At 42.5% G+C, this 18,358-nt stretch overlaps 4 protein-coding genes across 4 annotated transcripts; all 4 read right to left on the reverse strand.

Moving 5' to 3' along the window:
* Positions 1 to 1,112: 1,112 nt before the first annotated feature.
* malsu1 (mitochondrial assembly of ribosomal large subunit 1) lies at positions 1,113 to 2,654 on the reverse strand. The gene is made up of 4 exons (XM_084442754.1): positions 2,441 to 2,654; positions 2,041 to 2,159; positions 1,602 to 1,683; positions 1,113 to 1,496 (listed from the first exon to the last, which is right to left on the reverse strand). Exons 1-4 carry the CDS (start codon positions 2,499 to 2,501, stop codon positions 1,342 to 1,344), a joined length of 417 nt encoding a protein of 138 aa, XP_084298880.1. The 5' UTR covers positions 2,502 to 2,654; the 3' UTR covers positions 1,113 to 1,341.
* Positions 2,655 to 3,169: 515 nt separating this feature from the next.
* smpd5 (sphingomyelin phosphodiesterase 5) lies at positions 3,170 to 8,719 on the reverse strand. Its single transcript, XM_084441696.1, has 8 exons — positions 8,527 to 8,719; positions 5,326 to 6,587; positions 5,075 to 5,150; positions 4,810 to 4,950; positions 4,607 to 4,696; positions 4,442 to 4,505; positions 3,936 to 4,095; positions 3,170 to 3,696 (listed from the first exon to the last, which is right to left on the reverse strand). Exons 2-8 carry the CDS (start codon positions 6,463 to 6,465, stop codon positions 3,577 to 3,579), a joined length of 1,791 nt encoding a protein of 596 aa, XP_084297822.1. The 5' UTR covers positions 6,466 to 6,587; positions 8,527 to 8,719; the 3' UTR covers positions 3,170 to 3,576.
* A 686-nt stretch (positions 8,720 to 9,405) lies between these two features.
* Positions 9,406 to 11,369, reverse strand: LOC311312194 (speriolin-like protein; the record flags this gene model as incomplete). Its single annotated transcript, XM_084442067.1, has 3 exons — positions 9,406 to 9,738; positions 10,121 to 10,245; positions 11,204 to 11,369. The coding sequence occupies 3 exons, from the start codon at positions 11,367 to 11,369 to the stop codon at positions 9,406 to 9,408; spliced, it is 624 nt and encodes a 207-aa protein (XP_084298193.1).
* A 1,618-nt stretch (positions 11,370 to 12,987) lies between these two features.
* grinab (glutamate receptor, ionotropic, N-methyl D-aspartate-associated protein 1b (glutamate binding)) lies at positions 12,988 to 16,693 on the reverse strand (the record flags this gene model as incomplete). Its single annotated transcript, XM_084442068.1, has 6 exons — positions 12,988 to 13,197; positions 15,158 to 15,301; positions 15,474 to 15,602; positions 15,806 to 16,006; positions 16,189 to 16,298; positions 16,654 to 16,693. The coding sequence occupies 6 exons, from the start codon at positions 16,691 to 16,693 to the stop codon at positions 13,054 to 13,056; spliced, it is 768 nt and encodes a 255-aa protein (XP_084298194.1). The 3' UTR covers positions 12,988 to 13,053.
* Positions 16,694 to 18,358: the final 1,665 nt, after the last annotated feature.

The raw sequence follows: 18,358 nt of genomic DNA on the forward strand, positions 1-18,358 counted from the left end.
TGAAATACAACAGCAACAATAGTCAAAACCCTGGTACCTGAAACTGCTTAGTGCTGTAACGTTAACGCTAGCTAGCTACATGTGCCCACATGTGCCTGGCTAAATTTAGGATTTATGACTCTATCAAAGATGAAAGCGGGCAGGTGAACAGTTTTCATTGAGTACGCCAATTTAAGTGGCTAATTTTGTATTTTATAAGTGAACCTGAAAGTACCAAAGATGTAATATCTTAATTTACAGTTAACCGTCTGGTCTCACCTGTTTGTTCGTTGATTGATTCGGGATGAGCGCGTGAGGCTAAACCATGGGAACACAGGGTTCTCCTGCTGCCTCGTGGGAAATTAGTTTCGGGTAATTTCGGAAAAGCTGCACTTAAAAGTTGCACAAGCTAGAACCACCGTTTAGAAAATATAGTTCGTTAAATAGTAGTTAGTTACACTTAAGATAGGCGCTACAGCAGTTCACTTTGAATCGAAATGACCTGACTTGACATATAGGCCTAGTGACAAAGAATATATCGCAGATAGTCAACAGTCAGATGTTAACACACATAGAGGATGTCTAGTTGAAAAGCAGTGACGTAAAAATAATTGAAAATAGTGGGCGAAATTGTTGAGACATTTTAAGTTCTAGGGCTTGTTAAGTGAACAAAGTACATGTATACTATAATACAAAGTTAATACAAAACTATGGGTGCACTATTTTACTGTTAGTTGTATTACTTAATTTGTTAAATTACTCTTCTACTTTCTATGTAGGCTACAGCACATTTATGTATGACTTGAATACAGTTTGACGGACTATTTGTAAAAAAAATATTGTAATGCACAATTGTAAGCTTTTAAAGTTTAGTTTGATAGCCTACTCAGCTAGTCCAGTCCATAAAAAAGTGATGGTGTTAATGTTTGACTAATTCTTCACACAACTCTTGCAAGCATTATTCTGTGGCATGACGATTCTGCCCGTTGCTGCATGTCTTACAATATCTCAATATCTGGTACTGGCTAAATGAAAATGTCCCAAATTATGGTCTCTCTCTACAACAGATGTGTAAGGAGGAAAAACATCATGTTATATCTTTAATTAAAGTGAGACATACTAAAGGTCCAAACAACTGGTGGCCTATTTGCAGCTCCTGCCTGTATCAATGCAGGTTTACTTTCAACAAGCATGAACTGTACATTAATCAAGTGTGATAACTTGACCAAAGCATCATATGGCTCTATCATGTATGTACAATTTCAATGCACAGGCTTAACTGAACATGTTAAATAAGTCAGGTGTCTTCCATCTTCATTCTAAGCTGTATCAGTAAATGTCCATACAGTGTTCTTTGTTGAGTCATTTGGTGACCTCAGCCCCATACATGAAGTCCTCTGGGAGGATCTCAGGAGGCATGCTGCTGAGTTGCTCATCAAGAGAGCGGAGAGTCCACAGTTTCTCCAGTTCATACAACTCTCTGGCATCCGGCAGCATAAAGTGGACCACCATGCTTCCTGAAGAGAGACAAGTAGTAAGAATAAAACAGTCCTAAACACAACATCACATCCCCTTACCCTGATACAGTCATTTACACATCTGAACTCAGGAGCAGACCATACCGAAGTCAATGCACATCCAGTCTTCTGCATCTTTCCCTTCAATCTTGGCGTGTGGATCCCCGTCCTTCCTCATAAATTTGTGCTGTGAAGTCAAACACATGAAATGTGTCGAATAGATGCCATCCAAACACTGATACTCAAAATGCACACGCTATAGAGGGTTTTCACGGCCGGCCATGTTGGAGGTTAAAGCTTAGGTTTAGCAGGTGTAAGCTCAGGTTTAGGCTAACAACTAGATAGGTAGATAGATAGGTCTATCTACCTGTCTATTGATCTATCTAGCTATCTACATTCAGTAGCTCAACCTCCAACATGGCCAACGGATGACGGGCCGTGAAAACCCTCTATAGCATCGTTACAGATTATCCAAAATATAAATTACCACTTTTATGGCATAGAGAGCCATTGCGCGAAGGTGTCTTGATGAAGAACCACTGACCACGATAAAGTAGTCTGTGTACTTGACCTCCTCTGGAACTTTTATGACACAGACGTCAGCTGCATTCTCCTGACGAAGCAGAGACACCAGCACATCAATGTTGAAATCCTGAAGGGGTTCTGTGGGCAAGGAGAGATAATCATTCAGCATAGAGCATACAAAACTATGATATCAAAGCATATAATAGAAGTATGAAAACACTGTTCGTCTGTAAGACCAAATGTTATCATGACTCACAAATGACAGTAGTAGGCCTACACAATGACAATGTAAAGCTAGCCTACTGTACTCACTCTGACATGTACTCACTGCATATGGATTGACATGTACTCACTGCATATGGATTGACATGTACTCACTGCATATGGATTGCATAGCCTATTTTGTGGTTCAAACTTACGGGGGCTGTTCTCCTTTGAAACATTGTCCTCTGTGAGCAGATCAGAGAAATATCTTGTCATTCTGTAGTGGTGACATGCAGACAAGTACTGATGATGAGGGGCAGCCAGACATGAACGATACAGGGATCCCGTGCATCGAGTATTTGAAATCAAACGTGTGCCATTAAAAGCACCGATACACGTTAGTTTACTATTATGTTTGAATACCACGGAAAGAAATCGGTTTGAACAATTCAATATAACGTTACACATCATTGTATCTTATCATGGTTATCCAGGCATGGGTATGTTTCGGAAGTTTGTCAAGGACTAACAACCGGAAGTACTAAGAATTCTTGAACGATCATTGGTTGGGATCATTTCTTTGCTGCTTTCTTGCGAATGCTTTACTACCACCTACTGGGCAAGATGACATACTGAACTGAATCAGACATGTACTGTAGGCTACTGTATACAGAATTTATTTGGATGCTCTATATCATAGTGGACAGCAGACAATATCAGAGATTATGTAACTAGCTTAGTCAATGTATCACTGCAAAAACACTTGGGCAATGGGCACTTATGTCTATCACATTCAGTATTTGCCCCCTCACCATAATATTGTGAAGTGAGCATCAATCAACATTCAATGTAACAAGACACTAGACTAGACATTTAAAATTCAGTGAGGTAATTTATTTTCAGACATTCATGTATGCAATACATAGTGAAAGAATAGAGTGACTGCTGAGTGAAATAATAGAGTACCGTAAAAATATAAAAATATTTTGACCAATTTACCGTAGTAAGAAACGGTCACTGTATAAAAAGGTATAAATGCCTTAATCCTGAAAATGCCCACATTGATACAATACATGATTAAGTGAAGTTATTGCACTACAGGAATTTGGTCTCCACAGCATCAGAAAAATCTATATCAATATTGTATTTAATTCAACAATTACAACATTAGCATTCTGGGAGGGTGAAGGCCAGCCCACCCCACCTGCAGTATTTTCATTGGTCAATTCCTTTTCACCGTGATAAGCTCAGAAGTAGTATGTCGTCAACACATAGTTGGACCTGTGTAGTGTGGTGCATTGTGTACACGCCTTTCCCCCTCTCTCTCACACACACAACATTCGATTTCTCATCACATTAGCTCTCCGTCATCAGCGCCATCAGCATCCAGGACCACATTCAGCTTCAGTCCGACAGGGATGTGGTCGGTTAGGCCAGCAAGCTGAGTCACGAAAGTAAACTCCTCTATTTCCTAAAGAGTAGAGATAAGGGCACATTTTTTGCTGTAGCACAGTAACAAAAGCAATATTTTCCAGGATCACTGTCTGCCATGGTGTAGGAACTTTTCGATATACACATACTAAAGACTGTTCATGGCGACTGACACAAGGTACCTTTTAAATTCCGTTCATGGAGAGATGGCAGTGGAGGAGGAGGAGAAGATTGGGGAGAGGAGATGATAGGTAAGGGAGACGCATTGGGGACACATACTGTTCGGCAATGCTTGGCTATGGAGCTCTCACGGTACAGGATGTAGTCGAGGCGGCGTCCCACCCAGGGCTGGCCACACTCAGGGTAGACCATGGGGCTGCTATCCCCCGCCACCGGAGGGGATATGAACTGCTTTCTGAGCTCCTCCCTCTCCAGAGTCCTACACAGCGATAGGATAATGGATAGAACAATCTTGCTCCAACAAATGTGATTGAAAACTAGAAAAGGTACATTTCCTGAAGAAAATGTGTGTGCTTGCTGGCAGCAGTCATAATATTTACTGCAGTTTAGATAGGTTACATAGTACTAAATAGTATTAAGAGTTGAAGAGCTGAATATTGAAATAATTGAATAGAAACAAACAAACAAAGAAAGGTATACATTATATCCAGATGAGTATAAAACAGGAACCTTTGCATATAGCACAGTCAGTATGTGACTAAGAGTGCCAACCATGGAATTATACTTGTTGGCAAATTCCGATAATGTACACTGAATACGTGTACCTTTGAAGATTTTCTGGTGTTCTTACGTCTTCATCATACAACGTCGGCTGTTGCAGCAGAGTGCCTGGATAAGCACAGGAAGACGGAAGATAAAGGACTATTTCACCTTTCTCAACTTATTTTATGTACCCCTAGTCTAAAGAGATAATATACTGTAGCTCTCACCGATCACCCAGGGCTTCTCTTTACCAGGTCCTGCCCTGCAGGGGTCTCTGTAGTCCTGAAACAGACTGTGCTCCTGTTCCCGTCGGTCATCTAACCACAGACGAAAAGACAGATGGACAAAACAGCCTTCAGTTACCTGCACTTGATTGGAAACATCTCAATAATTAATTGATCTGTGAACAAACAAACACACACACACACACCAGGTGAGCAGTTGTCGAAGTTGAAATCCCCACAGAGCACATCAAACACAACCACCTCATCAGACTTTTTGTTAGTCGCTTGGAATTCACCAATCCATTTGGTGAGCATGTCAAGCTGCTCACAGCGGATTTCTCCTTCCCCTGTTTAGAGCGACACAGAGCACACACAGCACAATTACAATTCTTCTCTAGAACTCTGTTAGGGACACAATACATGAGTCTAGTACTGGTCAGCAAAAATGAACATGACTTGACAATAACTTGCCTTCAGGTGCATGGAGGTGTGTGCAGTTAAAATAGCCAACCACTTTCTTCTGTTCCGGATTCTGACCAATCAACACCTGGTAACCCCAACACATCATTAATTCATCCAATTACGTGTTGTATCATATCCATAGTGTCAAATAGTTCATAAGAAGGTATTTTGAACTAAAATGGTGCAATTGTAATAAGTGAGCCATGAATAATTGCATACAGTGTCAGACAGATATTTAAGTAAAGTAAAGGCTATGGCACCTTAGCAGAGAGCAGGCCTTTGGCTGCCAGTGCATCCTCCCCCCGGCCATTAGGAAAGCAGTGGTATTGAGCCTCTAGCACCGGGTAACGGCTAGCCAGGAACAAGCCACTGTTGAAGAACTTAAAAGAGGAGCATCTGCCTGGTGGGTGGCAGGCATAGATGCCCACATCATGGAGTATGTGACCATACAGAGGACAAAGGGCCTCCGTTAGTTTCATAGCAGCCCTCTTGTCAAACACCTCCTCTAGGCACAGCATGTCAACATTGGCTGGGAACAGTGTGGACACCTCCCAGGGCAAATCATGGCTCTGACCCAGGCCCTGAGAGCGCAAAACCCTCGGAGGGTTCCGGTGGCCCCTCTGCCCCTGCTGGTTGGAGTTCTGATTGGTGTTGTCCACAGGGGCGGGCGGACAAGGCGCGGGGGAGGGCTCTTCTGTGTCCTCACAGAGCACGAACACAGCATGGTTACTAGAGTTGGTCGCTGGAACCTCTACATCTGCTAGGTCTCCACCTGGAGGTTGGGTCACCGGAGACTGGGGCCGGCTGCTCGTGGCCCCATATGTGGAGGGTTGGGCAGTGGGGAGAAAGCTGACTGAAGGACTGAGAGTGCTACAGCTGCTAGGGGAGTCAACCATGATGCGGATGTTCGGCCGGCTCACGCCCTGCGCGATGCTATGGCCAATGGCAGCTGCGCGGCGCTGCGTGTCCCCCAGGTTGTTGAAGCGCGCCAGGCTGTCTGGCAACAGGCACAGGTTGGCGGTCGCAAACCCAAACGTGGCCTTCCCTTCCAGCTCGAAGCCCAGGATCCTCTCCTCCGCGGGCGATGATGCAGCCTGCTGGTGGCGGTGGTAGGAGAAGGGCCTGCGGGCGGCCTGGAGCGGAGCCCAGAGCAAGAACCCCAGGAAGGCCAGTGGCGCGGCGACGAGGAAGAGGGCGAGGAAGACGATGGAGCCGAAGAGAACCTTGAGAGGGTGGAGGTAGCACTCCTGCTCCAGCCGCTGGCTGCGCTCCAGGGTGGTGGAGAGGCACACGGCGATAAGGCGGTCCAGGAACCAGAAGCAAGGCAGGATGAGGCCCCAGCCGACTGCATGGAGACCCTCCACGAAACAGTTGGAGAACGGAGACTCACGCAAGGCCATGCCTCACCACCTCTCTCACGTTAGAGCGCTATTGGGGTAACAAGCATCAGGGCTCCCAGTCCACCTCACCCCAACCACATTCTCATCATGAGTCACAACTGCCTATAGAGCTCCGATTAAATCTACAAGGAAAACAAGAGCACAAAAAACATTTAGGGGGTGATTTGCACATTTCCATTAATCAAAAGTACTTAATTTGACATATTAATTAACTCCCTCGGATGAAGAATGAACCACAAGGCTGACTGTTATCCTTTTCAAACTACTGTGCTGACCAGAACCTAGCCCTGGACCAGGGTGGTATACTATGTGGGGCTATACCCCGGTATACCACCCTGCCAGGGACCATTCATTGCGCCATAGACTTTTTCACTCTACATTACCGCTTGTACAGACAATAATATTTTATTACTCACCAAAGTGAAGACATTTTTCAAAAGATGAAAGCCTTTTCTCCAAGGTGACTACAGTTGTAGCCCCCCACCTTTTACCGTATTATATAAGATGTAACATTTTGCACTTAAAAAGCACATATCCACTGTTATCCTCTCAGCTATTATGGTATCCAGTAGCCTGGTTTTGCAATCCTAATCATGTGATCTGTTGTGGAGAGATATCACATGATCAGGTTTGCAAAGCCAGGCTAGTGAATATCGGTGTATGTGATATTTAAGTGCAAAAAATATTTTTGTATAAAAGGTGTATTTTTGTATACAACTGTAGCCACCTTGGAGAAAAGGTTTTTGTCTTTCAAAAAATGTCTTTACTTGGTGGGTAACGAAATAATGTCTGTAGGTGCGGTAATGTAGACCGAGTGAAAAAGGTCTATAGCATAATGAATGGTCACTGGCAGGGTGGTATACCTGGGTATAGCCCCGAATAGTATACTGACCTGGACCAGGGCTAACCAGAACCATACTGGTCATGGCCATCTCTATTGACACACTGTCCTCACCAGCAGAGTTTCTCGATCCACTTACTGTATTATACCATGGTGGAACCAGGACGATGCAGAACCAGGCCAACGCAGAACAACTAAGCTCAGTTTGAAAAGGCCATATTTAGGCTAGTGACCCTAAAATTGTGAGATACCCTGCATGCAGGTAGAACAAAACAAGAATGTTTTTCCTAATCTCTAAGGTCTCCCATATATGAAATGGATTCTTGTATGAAAATATTTTACTGCAAACATTGTTAAATTGATAGATAATGTTATTCACACCAAAACTAAAAAATACCCTATATATAGCCTGGCCGTATGGGAGTTCATAAACTATGTAGATTAATAACTGGAAAAGCTCCAAGAGCTTTCCAATTCCCTCTGGGGGCAGTCACTAAACTCCCTCTTTCTCTCTGGCTCCCTCCCTATCCCCAGCTGTAGCCTAGCGCGTTGGTCTGTGGGTAAGGCTATCTAGTGCATTTTCAGGGAGATCATCGGACATGATACTGAGCGAGTGACAGCTGGTGCGTCTATTTGAGTAAAGGCAGATTACATTGGTTTAATGCGCGCTCATGCAAGGCCAAGAGCACAGAAAAGGAGGACTAGAAAAGAAATACGTATATAGCTACGGGTGTCTGACTCAGTCCCAGCTAATCCAGCAGTCACCATCTGAATGGAGTGACAAGTGGATCTCCTTCGTTCCTACAATACAACACATTTTAGCTGGCCAGAATGTGTCAAACGTTTACGTTAGTTACCCGAACAGTCATAGGGAGCACATCTAGCCTTTCGCACTCACCTGTCAACATTATCATGAATTATTGAAGCTTGTTACATTTATTATGAACACTGACCCCACGTGGTGCACAAATCTATTGGCTTTGTGGCTGTGAAGTTCGTGCCTGTTGATATTGACACTCACGTCAGCTAGGCTAATCTAGCTAGCTTCAGCTTGCTATCTGACTAGCTTAGCTATTAGCTATCGACTGTTTGTAAACTTACAGTCAGACCAACTTGTAGTTAGCTAACATATAGCTAATCTAATAATAACATCCGTGCAGAAAGCTTGTTAGATTGCAAACTAACGCTAGTCGACTGCCTTAGTGCTAAATTCATGTTACCTGTAATCTGACAGATCGCTTCGCCTTTTCCACTGCGTCGGTCGAGAAAGGGGTCTGCTGCTAAATTTGAGGTGTTTTTGCAAGTAGATAACTTAACGTGAGCATGTAAAGTATTTCGCTACTATTATTTATAGTTATGTAGTAGCCAGTATCTATTCTAGACATAGCTTGTCTGCTAGCACCGGTATTTCGATATGTGTGGCGCGTGAACCCCAAAGCGCGTTCACGCGGTACAGGGGTCTGCCCTGCTGATATCAGTTCTCATGTGAGCTTGAGGATAGCTTTCAGTCATATTCAATATCACACACATCTGTAGCTGCTTAAAACCCACACAGTCCTCACCTCAGGTATTCTTTTGCATCTGTTGAATGGCATATACTATACAGTAGGCTATATCATTATATCAGATTCAACCAGTCTGCACCAGTTTGGGAAACTTTGTCTAGCTGAGTGCCTAGGACTGGAATGAGGAACTGATTAACACTGATTAGATACTGTAAGGACAAGTGATTCCAATGTACCTGTACACATTCTTGTTACACATGGCACATAAACTTTCTATTCTATTCAGATGGTTCAACATGTTTGTTGTTGATGCTAGTCTAAAGTATGTTTTACTGGTCACAGCATTGTGGACAAAGCAAACCATTGAAATACCACCATGAATTAGCCTAACTACTTTGCATGCTCTTCCTTGCACCATGTCAGCTATGGTGTCAGGAAAAACAGGTGCATGAGTCACTGAGAAGGCTAGGCCCAATGCGTGGGAAGCTCCAACCGTCTTAAGTGCAAGATATGTCACATATGAATTCAGTGCCTATTGGGCGTTTATTGAATAAGCACGATGGAACAAGCCTTGAGTCTGCCCGCTGGTCCTGTTTACCAAAGGAAGAGGGGCTTGCCGTCCTGCCTGGCCATGTAGCAGAGACAGCTGAGCAGGAGCAGTAGGTCCTTCAGCAGTTTGACAGGGGCTGCGTTGATAATCACCCTCCGCAGGAAGTCTGGGTTGTTGAAGCCTAGTTCCTGGGTAGTGTGTGAATCTGGCCTCTGCTGCAGGACCCCATAGGTGTTGATGATAAACTCAGTGAAAGTAGGATGGAATGATATTCTATATCCAAGTTGGTTCAATCTGTCCATAAGACCAGCGTGATGCTGAGAGAGCTGAAGCCGATATACTTCATCTACTCTTCCTGTCAAAGGGTGTGTGGTGACCTGTAGCCAAAGAGAGGGGAAGCAATCATTGGGGTTTCTCTTACTATTGGCCTACATGAGTGAATAGATTAGAAGAGGTATCATGTCAAAACAATAGGCCTATTATCATTTTTGGAAACAAAAAGACCCCACCACTTGAAATGAGGTGAGCCTGAAATAAACAACATACAGGTACTGTAGCTCATTTGACTAGAGAAACCTGACTCTGTGGCTTTTATTAAAATCGTTGAGTCACTGAATGAGTCACTATGGAACACCTCTTTTCTAAACTGGCTAGACATGAAGAGAAAATAGTGATGAATTCATGGCGCTTTACATTTATGGATGTACGAAAATAGCAGTGTCCGAATGTACACACAAACTCCTCATTAAGTGCTCCCACCTGTATGATTTTGTCTTGTACATTGGGAACAGTGAACCCGTAGAATCTGGGATGGCCATGGAAAACGTGGGACAGAATCCTACGATCCAGCTGGAAGGCAATCTCCCCCATCAACCGTTCTGGATCTGTGTTAGTGCATATTGTTTCAAGTCAAGTCATTTTCATCCTTTATATCACATTGCATTCTATTCTGATATTAACATTATCGTCATAATTGTAAAAAAAAGGTAACATATCCCATAAAAAGCAATATAAAATAGAATAGAATGAATAGAAACAGTATTTGTCATGTGTAACAAGTACGGGTACAGGTACATTGGAATTCTTGTAATCGCTTGTCCTTATCTTATCAGTGCTAATCTGTTCCTCATTCCAGTCCTAGATACTTATATGTTATACCTGAAATATAGCCACATTAAGACAAGAAACACATACAAATTGTGGTATCTATCATACACTGTACTGTATATGGGAAGGCAATTTAAACATACAGAAAAGTAAAATCATGGGACACCATATTTGTTTTGTCTTAAAGTATAGGCCTATGTGTAAGAAAGTGGTCATTTTATAGTAGAGCTTGTATGCAGATGAGTAAAATAAGAATTCAATAGGATATAAGGTATATTTTACTTATGAGATGGCATTGACAGTCTTTTGATTCCACTGACCTTCCACCTTCTTTGACAAGTAAGACTGAGAGTAGCTTGCCAAGTCTTCATTTCTTCTTGGGTCTGTGCACATAGAGCTCTTGGGGTGCTCTACTTGCACAGACGTCAGGTTAATGGGGGAGGAGGTTTTGTGGGCCGGTTTGGCATTCAAGTCCTTTCTGAATCTGCTCTCATCCAGGGTATCATTCCACTGAAGTGTTGTTTTTCTGCCTGGAGAGCAAACCGTTTTGTGACAGAATATTCATTATTATTTGGATTACATACTGTACATACTTTTTGGATTATGAGGCTGGGTAGGGCCATGGATTAAGTTGCAATCTAATGAAATACCTCCCAAATTGTAGTATGAGATGGATGACATCTAGAGGCAGAAGCTCCTTACATACACCTAATTACAGTATGTTTATTTAGTTACCTGTCGATTCCTTCACAGTGTCGCTAGTCAGACTGGAGTTGTGCACTTTGGATCTCAGATCTAGGTTTTCTTTCATTAAACCCAACATCAGTTTCAAGTCATCATTCTCCTGGCGCAGCCTCTCATTTTCCAGGCGCAAAGACGCATAGCCTCCCTCTGTATCCATGTATGGATGCTTCTCCAGGTCCAGGTGCCTACTTCAGACAGTTCAGACAGTACAGCCACAACACAGCCGTTTGCAGACAACCCAGTCATACGACTCTATATAACCAACTCCACAACAATCTGCCCTTTATGATGTCATAATTAACAATGGTTACATTGGGCACATTTGCTAAAAGAGAATAGGGTGGGAATAGAAGTCGTACCTAGATATGTAAGATATTGCATACTAGAACACAGTTCCAATGTTTATGAGATGTTTTCACAGTAGCACTAAACATACAGTACTGTAATTTTGCAACATAACACAAATACAAATAAGTACAAGCATCCAGCTAATATCAAGTATAAAGCAGGCTAATATGAAGCAATCAAAGCTTCTTATGACTTTGACAGTGAATGACTTTGACAGTGATAGTACCACAGAACCAGTACACAGAGTGGGATAAAATGATATCAAGGTTCATTTGGGGAGGCAAGAAGACAATAATAGTGACTTTCCATTAAGTCTCTGGAGCACTGGCTGGGCATTGTAGAAGAGATCTGTGTGATGGAGAAATTCACTCATTTTTTAAGAGTACAAGAGACTTTATTTGATGTAAAATGGTAAAAGTGGACCAAACAGAGAACACGTTGAAATGTCATCACCGATAATATTGGATAAATAGACCTGGAAAGCAAGATTACTAGGTTGTAATACGTTTGTTGTATAAGTTGTATACCGTGACATCTCGGAGGGGGACAAGTCCACCTCCAGGCGGGAGACTGACCACCGGCTGTCCTGGGGTGGCCAAAAACAACCAGGAGCTCATCAACAAGGACTGTGTCCCCCTCTGACTCTACATCACTACTTGCACATTACCTTTTATTGTATTGTACATAGGATCTCACTGCACATATATAAATACAACGCATATAACGTATATTGTATATATAAACTCATTGCACATACATAAACTCATTGCACATATTGTATATAAACATTGCACATCTATATTCCATATCCATATTCTATTTGCCCTTTGCTTCCTGCGCTACTATATATTTTGCACTGTCCTGTCTCTGCACTGTCCTGTCTTGTTCTTGCACCCTGTCTATTATTGTCTGTCTATTCATTATTGTTAAGCTAGCCTGATGAGACCATCCTGATTTCACAAGCTCACATTCTGTTTCTCTCACAAATCAGTCTGGATACTCTCCATAGAGATGCGTTTTTGCCAGATTAGAAAATGATCTCGCCGGTCAGAGTTGGTTCTATGAGGAATTTGTTTAGGTGTGACTACAGCGAGGAGCGGTTGAAATTGGTGCATGATAGACGGTGATAGACAGGTGGTTCATCCAATAACCTACCAAGTTCAATTTTTGAAAGTGCCTGCTTTCCAAACAGTTTCTAACAGAGGGTTCCCAGACAGTTATGCGAAGCAAACCATCTGACGCATCAAGTTACAGTAGTGTTATGCACCAACAGTCCAGAACAGGCAAAAATAAATCTGATTCTCATTCTAATACTTCATATTAAACAAGCATGTGATTTCCCTCTGATAGAAGACAAGAAAAATAACTATACATTACATACAGTAGGCTATATACAGTACATTAACGAGAGTAGCTAATATAGTATAACAGCATAGTGAAATTTGGTTATAAAATATAAGCATGCAAGAGCAGTCATCCTTTATACAGAAGGCTCATGAACGTTTTCGAACAGCGAGCAGATGCAAAAAGATGTTGATGATGTCCAGATAAAGCTTTAGAGCAGCAAATACATACTCTTCTGGACTCAGGGAAAGTTCCTTATCACCCAACAGCAGTTGAGTGTCCAGAGCCAAGAACTGCAATCACAATCATATCCTGTATTGCATTTCATACTACCTGTACAGTGCATCCAGAAAATATTAATATTCCTTCACTTTTGCCACATTTTGTTTTGTTACAGCCTTATTCCAAAATGGGCTAAATTCATTTTTTCCTCAAAATTCAATACCTCATAATGACAAAGTGAAACAAGTTTTTCTTTTTGCAGGGCAAATTTATTAAAAATAAAACATTCAAATATCATGTGCATATGTATTCACACCCTTTACTCAATACTTTGTTGAAGCACCTTTGGCAGCAATAACAGCCTCAAGTTTTCTTGAGTATGATGCTACAAACAATGCTACAAAACTATTTTGGGGCAGTTTCTCCCATAATTCTCTGCAGATCCTCTCAGGCTCATCAGATTGGATGGGGAGCATCAGTGCACAGCCATTTTCAGATCTCTCCAGAGATGTTCAATCGGGTTCAAGTCTGGGCTCTGGCTGGGCCACTCCAGGACATTCACATATTTGTCCCGAAGCCATTGTTATCTTGGCTGTGTGCTTAGGGTCATCATTTTGTTGGAAGGTCAACCTTCGCCCCAGTCTGTAGTCCAGAGCGCTCTGGAGCTGGTTTTCATCAAGGATCTCTTTGTGCATTGCTGCATTCATCTTTCCCTTGATCCTGACTAGTCTCCCAGTTCCTGCCTATGAAAAACATCCCCACAGTATGATGTTGCCACCACCATGCTTCACTGTAGGGATGGTATTGGTCAGGTGATGAGCGGTGCATTGTTTCTTCCAGACAGGACGCTTGGCATTCAGGCCAAAGAGTTCAATCTTGGTTTCATCAGACCAGAGAATTTTGTTTCTCATGGTCTGAGAGTCCTTTAGGTGCCTTTTAGCAAACTCCAAGTGGGCTGTCATGTGCCTTTTAATGAGGAATAGCTTCTGTCTGGCCACTCTACCATAAATGCCTGATTGGTTGGGTGCTGCAAAGATGGTTGGCCTTCTGGAAGGTTATCTCCATCTCCACAGAGGAATGCTGGAGCTCTGTCAGAGTGACCATCTCCCCCGATTGCTCAGTTTGGCTGGGCAGCAAGCTCTAGGAAAAGTCCTGGTGGTCCCAAACTTCTTCCATTTACAGTACGAACGATGGAGATCACTGTGCTCATTGGGACCTTCAATGCTGCTGAATTTTTTTGCGCCCTTCCCCAGATCTGTGCCTCGATACACTCCTGTCTCAGAGGTTTACAGACAATAGACCTTCCGCCCCCCCAGTTATTGTTGCTATGCCCCACAATCTTTAAAGCAAGTTAATAAAATGTCCACTGAACAGCACATACCTGATGATTCTCTCAAGAATTCCTGAAAATATTGCTGTATGTTATTTGCCAAATGCCACTACTTTGTCTAAGAGAGTTTCTTCAAACTAATGTATAATCTATGAACACAATGCAGGACAAGCTTTGTTTGTGGGACATCAGAGGCATGGTCTTGAGAAATAAAGCAGCCTTATTGGTTATTATTCTCCGCGTGATTGACAGCTCGGAAAGATCTATTCCTTTGACTTAATGGCTTGGTTTGTGCTCTGACAAGCACTGTGAACTGTGTCAACTTATATATACAGGTGTGTGTGCCATTACCAATCATGTCCAATCAATTGAATTTATCACAGGTGGACTCCAATCAAGTTGTAGAAACATCTCAAGGATGATTAGTGGAAACCGGATGCACCTGAGCTCAAATTTGATTGTCATAGTGATTGTAAGTGAATACTTATGTACATGTGATATTTTAGTTAAAAAAATAATAATAATACAATTGCAAAAACGTTTCTCACTGTCATTGTGTGCAGAATTTTAAGACAAAAAATAATTTAATCCACTTTGGAATACAGCTGTAACATAACAAAATGTGTAAAAAGTGAAGGGAAATACTTTCCGGATGCACTGTATATCATTTGCTACAGAGTTTTGATTGGTCAATAACTTACGCAGGTGAAAATCAGTGCTCCTAATGCGGAGTAGACAATGTGCAAGATCCTGTCACGCATGAAGATGCACAGGATGCCAAAGAAAACCAGGACCATCCAGCAGACAAAGAGCACTCCCCGACAGGAAGTGAAGTCATACTTAGTCTACGGTTAGGAGGAAGACAGGGACACATTAGTACCACATGAGAGGTGAAACATGGGGGTGAATCTCATCAGCACATAAACTGATCTCCTTCTGAGCAGAATCCATGGCATACTGTAGCTGTTCTTAGTAATCTACTACCCAGAAAGAGAGTGACATGCTTAAGATACAGACCTGTAGAGAGAACATGACCACAGAGAAGCAGACGAAAGCAGTGATGCCAACAGTCATGATGACTATGTCGGTGTCAAAGAAACTGGCGATCATCCCCACCATGAAGGACATGCTCAGTGTCAGCACTGACTGAAAATACGAGAGACAATGTGATAGCTAATTACAAATGGAACAGTATGTTTTACAGCTGTGGTTTGTTGAATGATACTAGGCCTAAATTGCATTCAAAGAGCAATTCCATTTGTGAAACTGTTTAAAAGCAGAATGTTGTTAGTTATTTTAAAGGGCGGAAGTCATTTCCATTTGAACAACATGATGTAAACACATCTTACCAGTGCAATCAGGTTGCATGGAAATCTGCGACGGACATCTCCCAGGCAGCAAATAATAATGAAAACCACAAAGAAGATGGCGTAGGACACCTTATAAGTCCAAGTGTAGTTCTTGGCAAATATTTTGATCTCAGGCACAAAGGTGAAGACAACCACAAAGCCGAACGTCACTGCTAGTTGGACACTCAATATCAAACATACCTGTGGTGGATAACAAGAGATTATTATAGGCACACATAATTGTACTGACAGCAGACCAAATGTACGGTAGACCCATTCGGGATCTGTGTTTCCTATAAAGAGCCTATTATAAACATCACCCTTTTCACATAGTCACCCCCCCACACACACACACACCCTCTGGCCTCCCAGTGGTTCCATACCTTTCGGATAAAGGCTTGTCTTATGCTCTTGTCTTCTAAGTCATCCTCAGCCTCACTTTCCAGGTCTGGGGGGGCCAAGCAGCGACAAGTACTGCTGTGCCCCCCCAGATCTAGGTTGAAAGAGAGAGAATCAACTTAAGGCAATACTCAGTACATTGAAATACATAATCACACACACAGTAACACCTTCTAGTTACAACAGGTTACTTGTTTGCTGGATTCAACCACATTTTGTACTTTTCTGAACCATAGAATCTTTAGAGAAAGGCTAACCATGGTCAGTGTTGCCATGAGTATGGGGACCAGGGAAGTTCATAGCAACGGCGGGAGGTATGAAGGGAAATCCTGGAAGGCCCGGGGACATCAAGGGTTGTCCAAAGCTACCGGTCGTTGAGAAAGGGAGTCCCCCGGGTGCTCCAGCTCCTCCAGACATAGGTGTCATTCCCATCCATGGCGCACAGTCACCCTGCATCCCTGGTGTCCCCTGCATGTCAGGTGTGGGCATCCCGAATCCAGCAGGGTTTTGCATTCCAAAGCCAAAGTTTGATGGGTCCCCCCTCTCCAGAGGATTGGACATATTCCTTTCTTGAGACATAGAGGGGCTAGTGATGGGCCTTTAGTTTGGTTGAACAGCACCTAAGAAAGAGAAAGGCTGTTATGTTGGCAGATCTTCAGGCGGACACTCTTTTGACTGATGATTTCAAGTTTAGAGCAATGTCCAAATCAATGTAAGAGCTGCATTGTTACAAAACACAAAACCACACGTTGGCTGCCTTCTCATACAGTTCCAAGGCAAACTACCATAGCCTAGCCTAACAATAGCTCAATTAAACAACCATTTCAAACTATCATTCAAAACCGAATTAATACACAAACCACATGTTTAGAAAACAATACTAAGACAAACTAACCTTGTGTTATTGGGGGTGCTAATGTATTAAACTTTACATAAAAAATTTCACACAGATGCACTTAACCGTTTTCCTTCTCTACCGTCAATAGGACGCGCGCAGTCAGAATTCCAGAGAAACAATTTTCACAATAAAAGTCCCTCTACTCAAAACATCTAGAATCTAGAACGACTCAAAACAGCAAATAAGATAACGCAAGCCCAAAACAGGTTAAAACTATGTAATAACAAACAAAAAAGGAGTGCTCAGCAAGGCTACCTCTTCTCTAACTGGTTTAGTACATTATTCACTGGCCTGGTCTCATGGACATAAAGTAGTTCTAAATAGACTACTGTAGGCCTAGTCTCCACCATGGGAAAAAGGACAGCAACCCATTATAGTTGTCATCCGCAATATGGAGGAGGGACTTGTTGACTGGCCTGTCGACTAAAAATAGGCCAAAGCACGGCTAGTTCATGCAAGTTCAAGTTGCTTCCGCAGATATAATCTAACAAGATGCAGGAGGACCAATAGAGTATAAAGAACTCATTGATCCAAGCTTCAAGATTCAATCCCTGCAGCCACTTGCCTTTTAAAGATTTGTATTTATTGTTTATTGTTTGTCTGTGTTTATTGCTGACTGTGCTACAATTTGCCCCCTACATTTTCTTGACTTGAAGTTAAGATCTGTAATGTTATACCAACATGTGTAGACCTACTCACATAGGCCTACTGTAAACGACACCATTAATCACTTGACCCTCATACATTAATTGATAAGCAAATGTTAAACAGTTTTGTGACAAGAAGAAAAAAATAATAACTCACTTTTCCGCGATGGAAGTCTATCAGTCCTAGGCAAGTGAGCTAAAGTATTTTATTTTTATCCCTTGATAAGTGCATATAACCCTGGGGCATCGTCATATGAACTAGCTGACAGTAGCCTATAAGCCTCGTGCCGCCAATTTGTTTTATTACTATGTAGCCTACTGTAAGACTTATTATTCTAGGAGTTTGATAATCAGGGGCGTCACCCATCCATGCAGGCCCCCCCCCTCACTCAATCCGCCCCCCCCGGACATTTTTCCTACTGTAGGATGGGAACGGAATGTTCACGCCCCAAACTATTTTCACTGGTCGTGTCGCTCTTTTAATAACGGTTAAGTTTAGGCAACAAAAAGTGTCTGGTTAAAGTAAGGGGGTCAGGGCAGGACACAACAGTGAACCGCGATCACTGACATTGGATGTTTAATAAAAAGTAAATTCAGTGGACTTACAGT

The sequence above is a fragment of the Borostomias antarcticus genome (assembly GCF_949987555.1).
Source record: "Borostomias antarcticus genome assembly, chromosome: 8".
In the NCBI taxonomy this organism is placed as follows: Eukaryota; Metazoa; Chordata; class Actinopteri; order Stomiiformes; family Stomiidae; genus Borostomias; species Borostomias antarcticus.

Excerpts from the sequence above, each read along its gene's own strand:
- malsu1 (XM_084442754.1), bottom strand. The coding sequence starts at position 2,501 with ATGACAAGATATTTCTCTGATCTGCTCACAGAGGACAATGTTTCAAAG. Across the intron at positions 1,684-2,040 it reads ACACAGACTACTTTATCGTG|CACAAATTTATGAGGAAGGA; the intron begins GTCAGTGGTTCT and ends TTGACTTCACAG. Across the intron at positions 1,497-1,601 it reads CTGGATGTGCATTGACTTCG|GAAGCATGGTGGTCCACTTT; the intron begins GTATGGTCTGCT and ends GTCTCTCTTCAG.
- smpd5 (XM_084441696.1), bottom strand. The coding sequence starts at position 6,465 with ATGGCCTTGCGTGAGTCTCCGTTCTCCAACTGTTTCGTGGAGGGTCTC. Across the intron at positions 4,951-5,074 it reads ACACCTCCATGCACCTGAAG|GGGAAGGAGAAATCCGCTGT; the intron begins GCAAGTTATTGT and ends CGCTCTAAACAG. Across the intron at positions 4,697-4,809 it reads CTTCGACAACTGCTCACCTG|ATGACCGACGGGAACAGGAG; the intron begins GTGTGTGTGTGT and ends GTCTGTGGTTAG.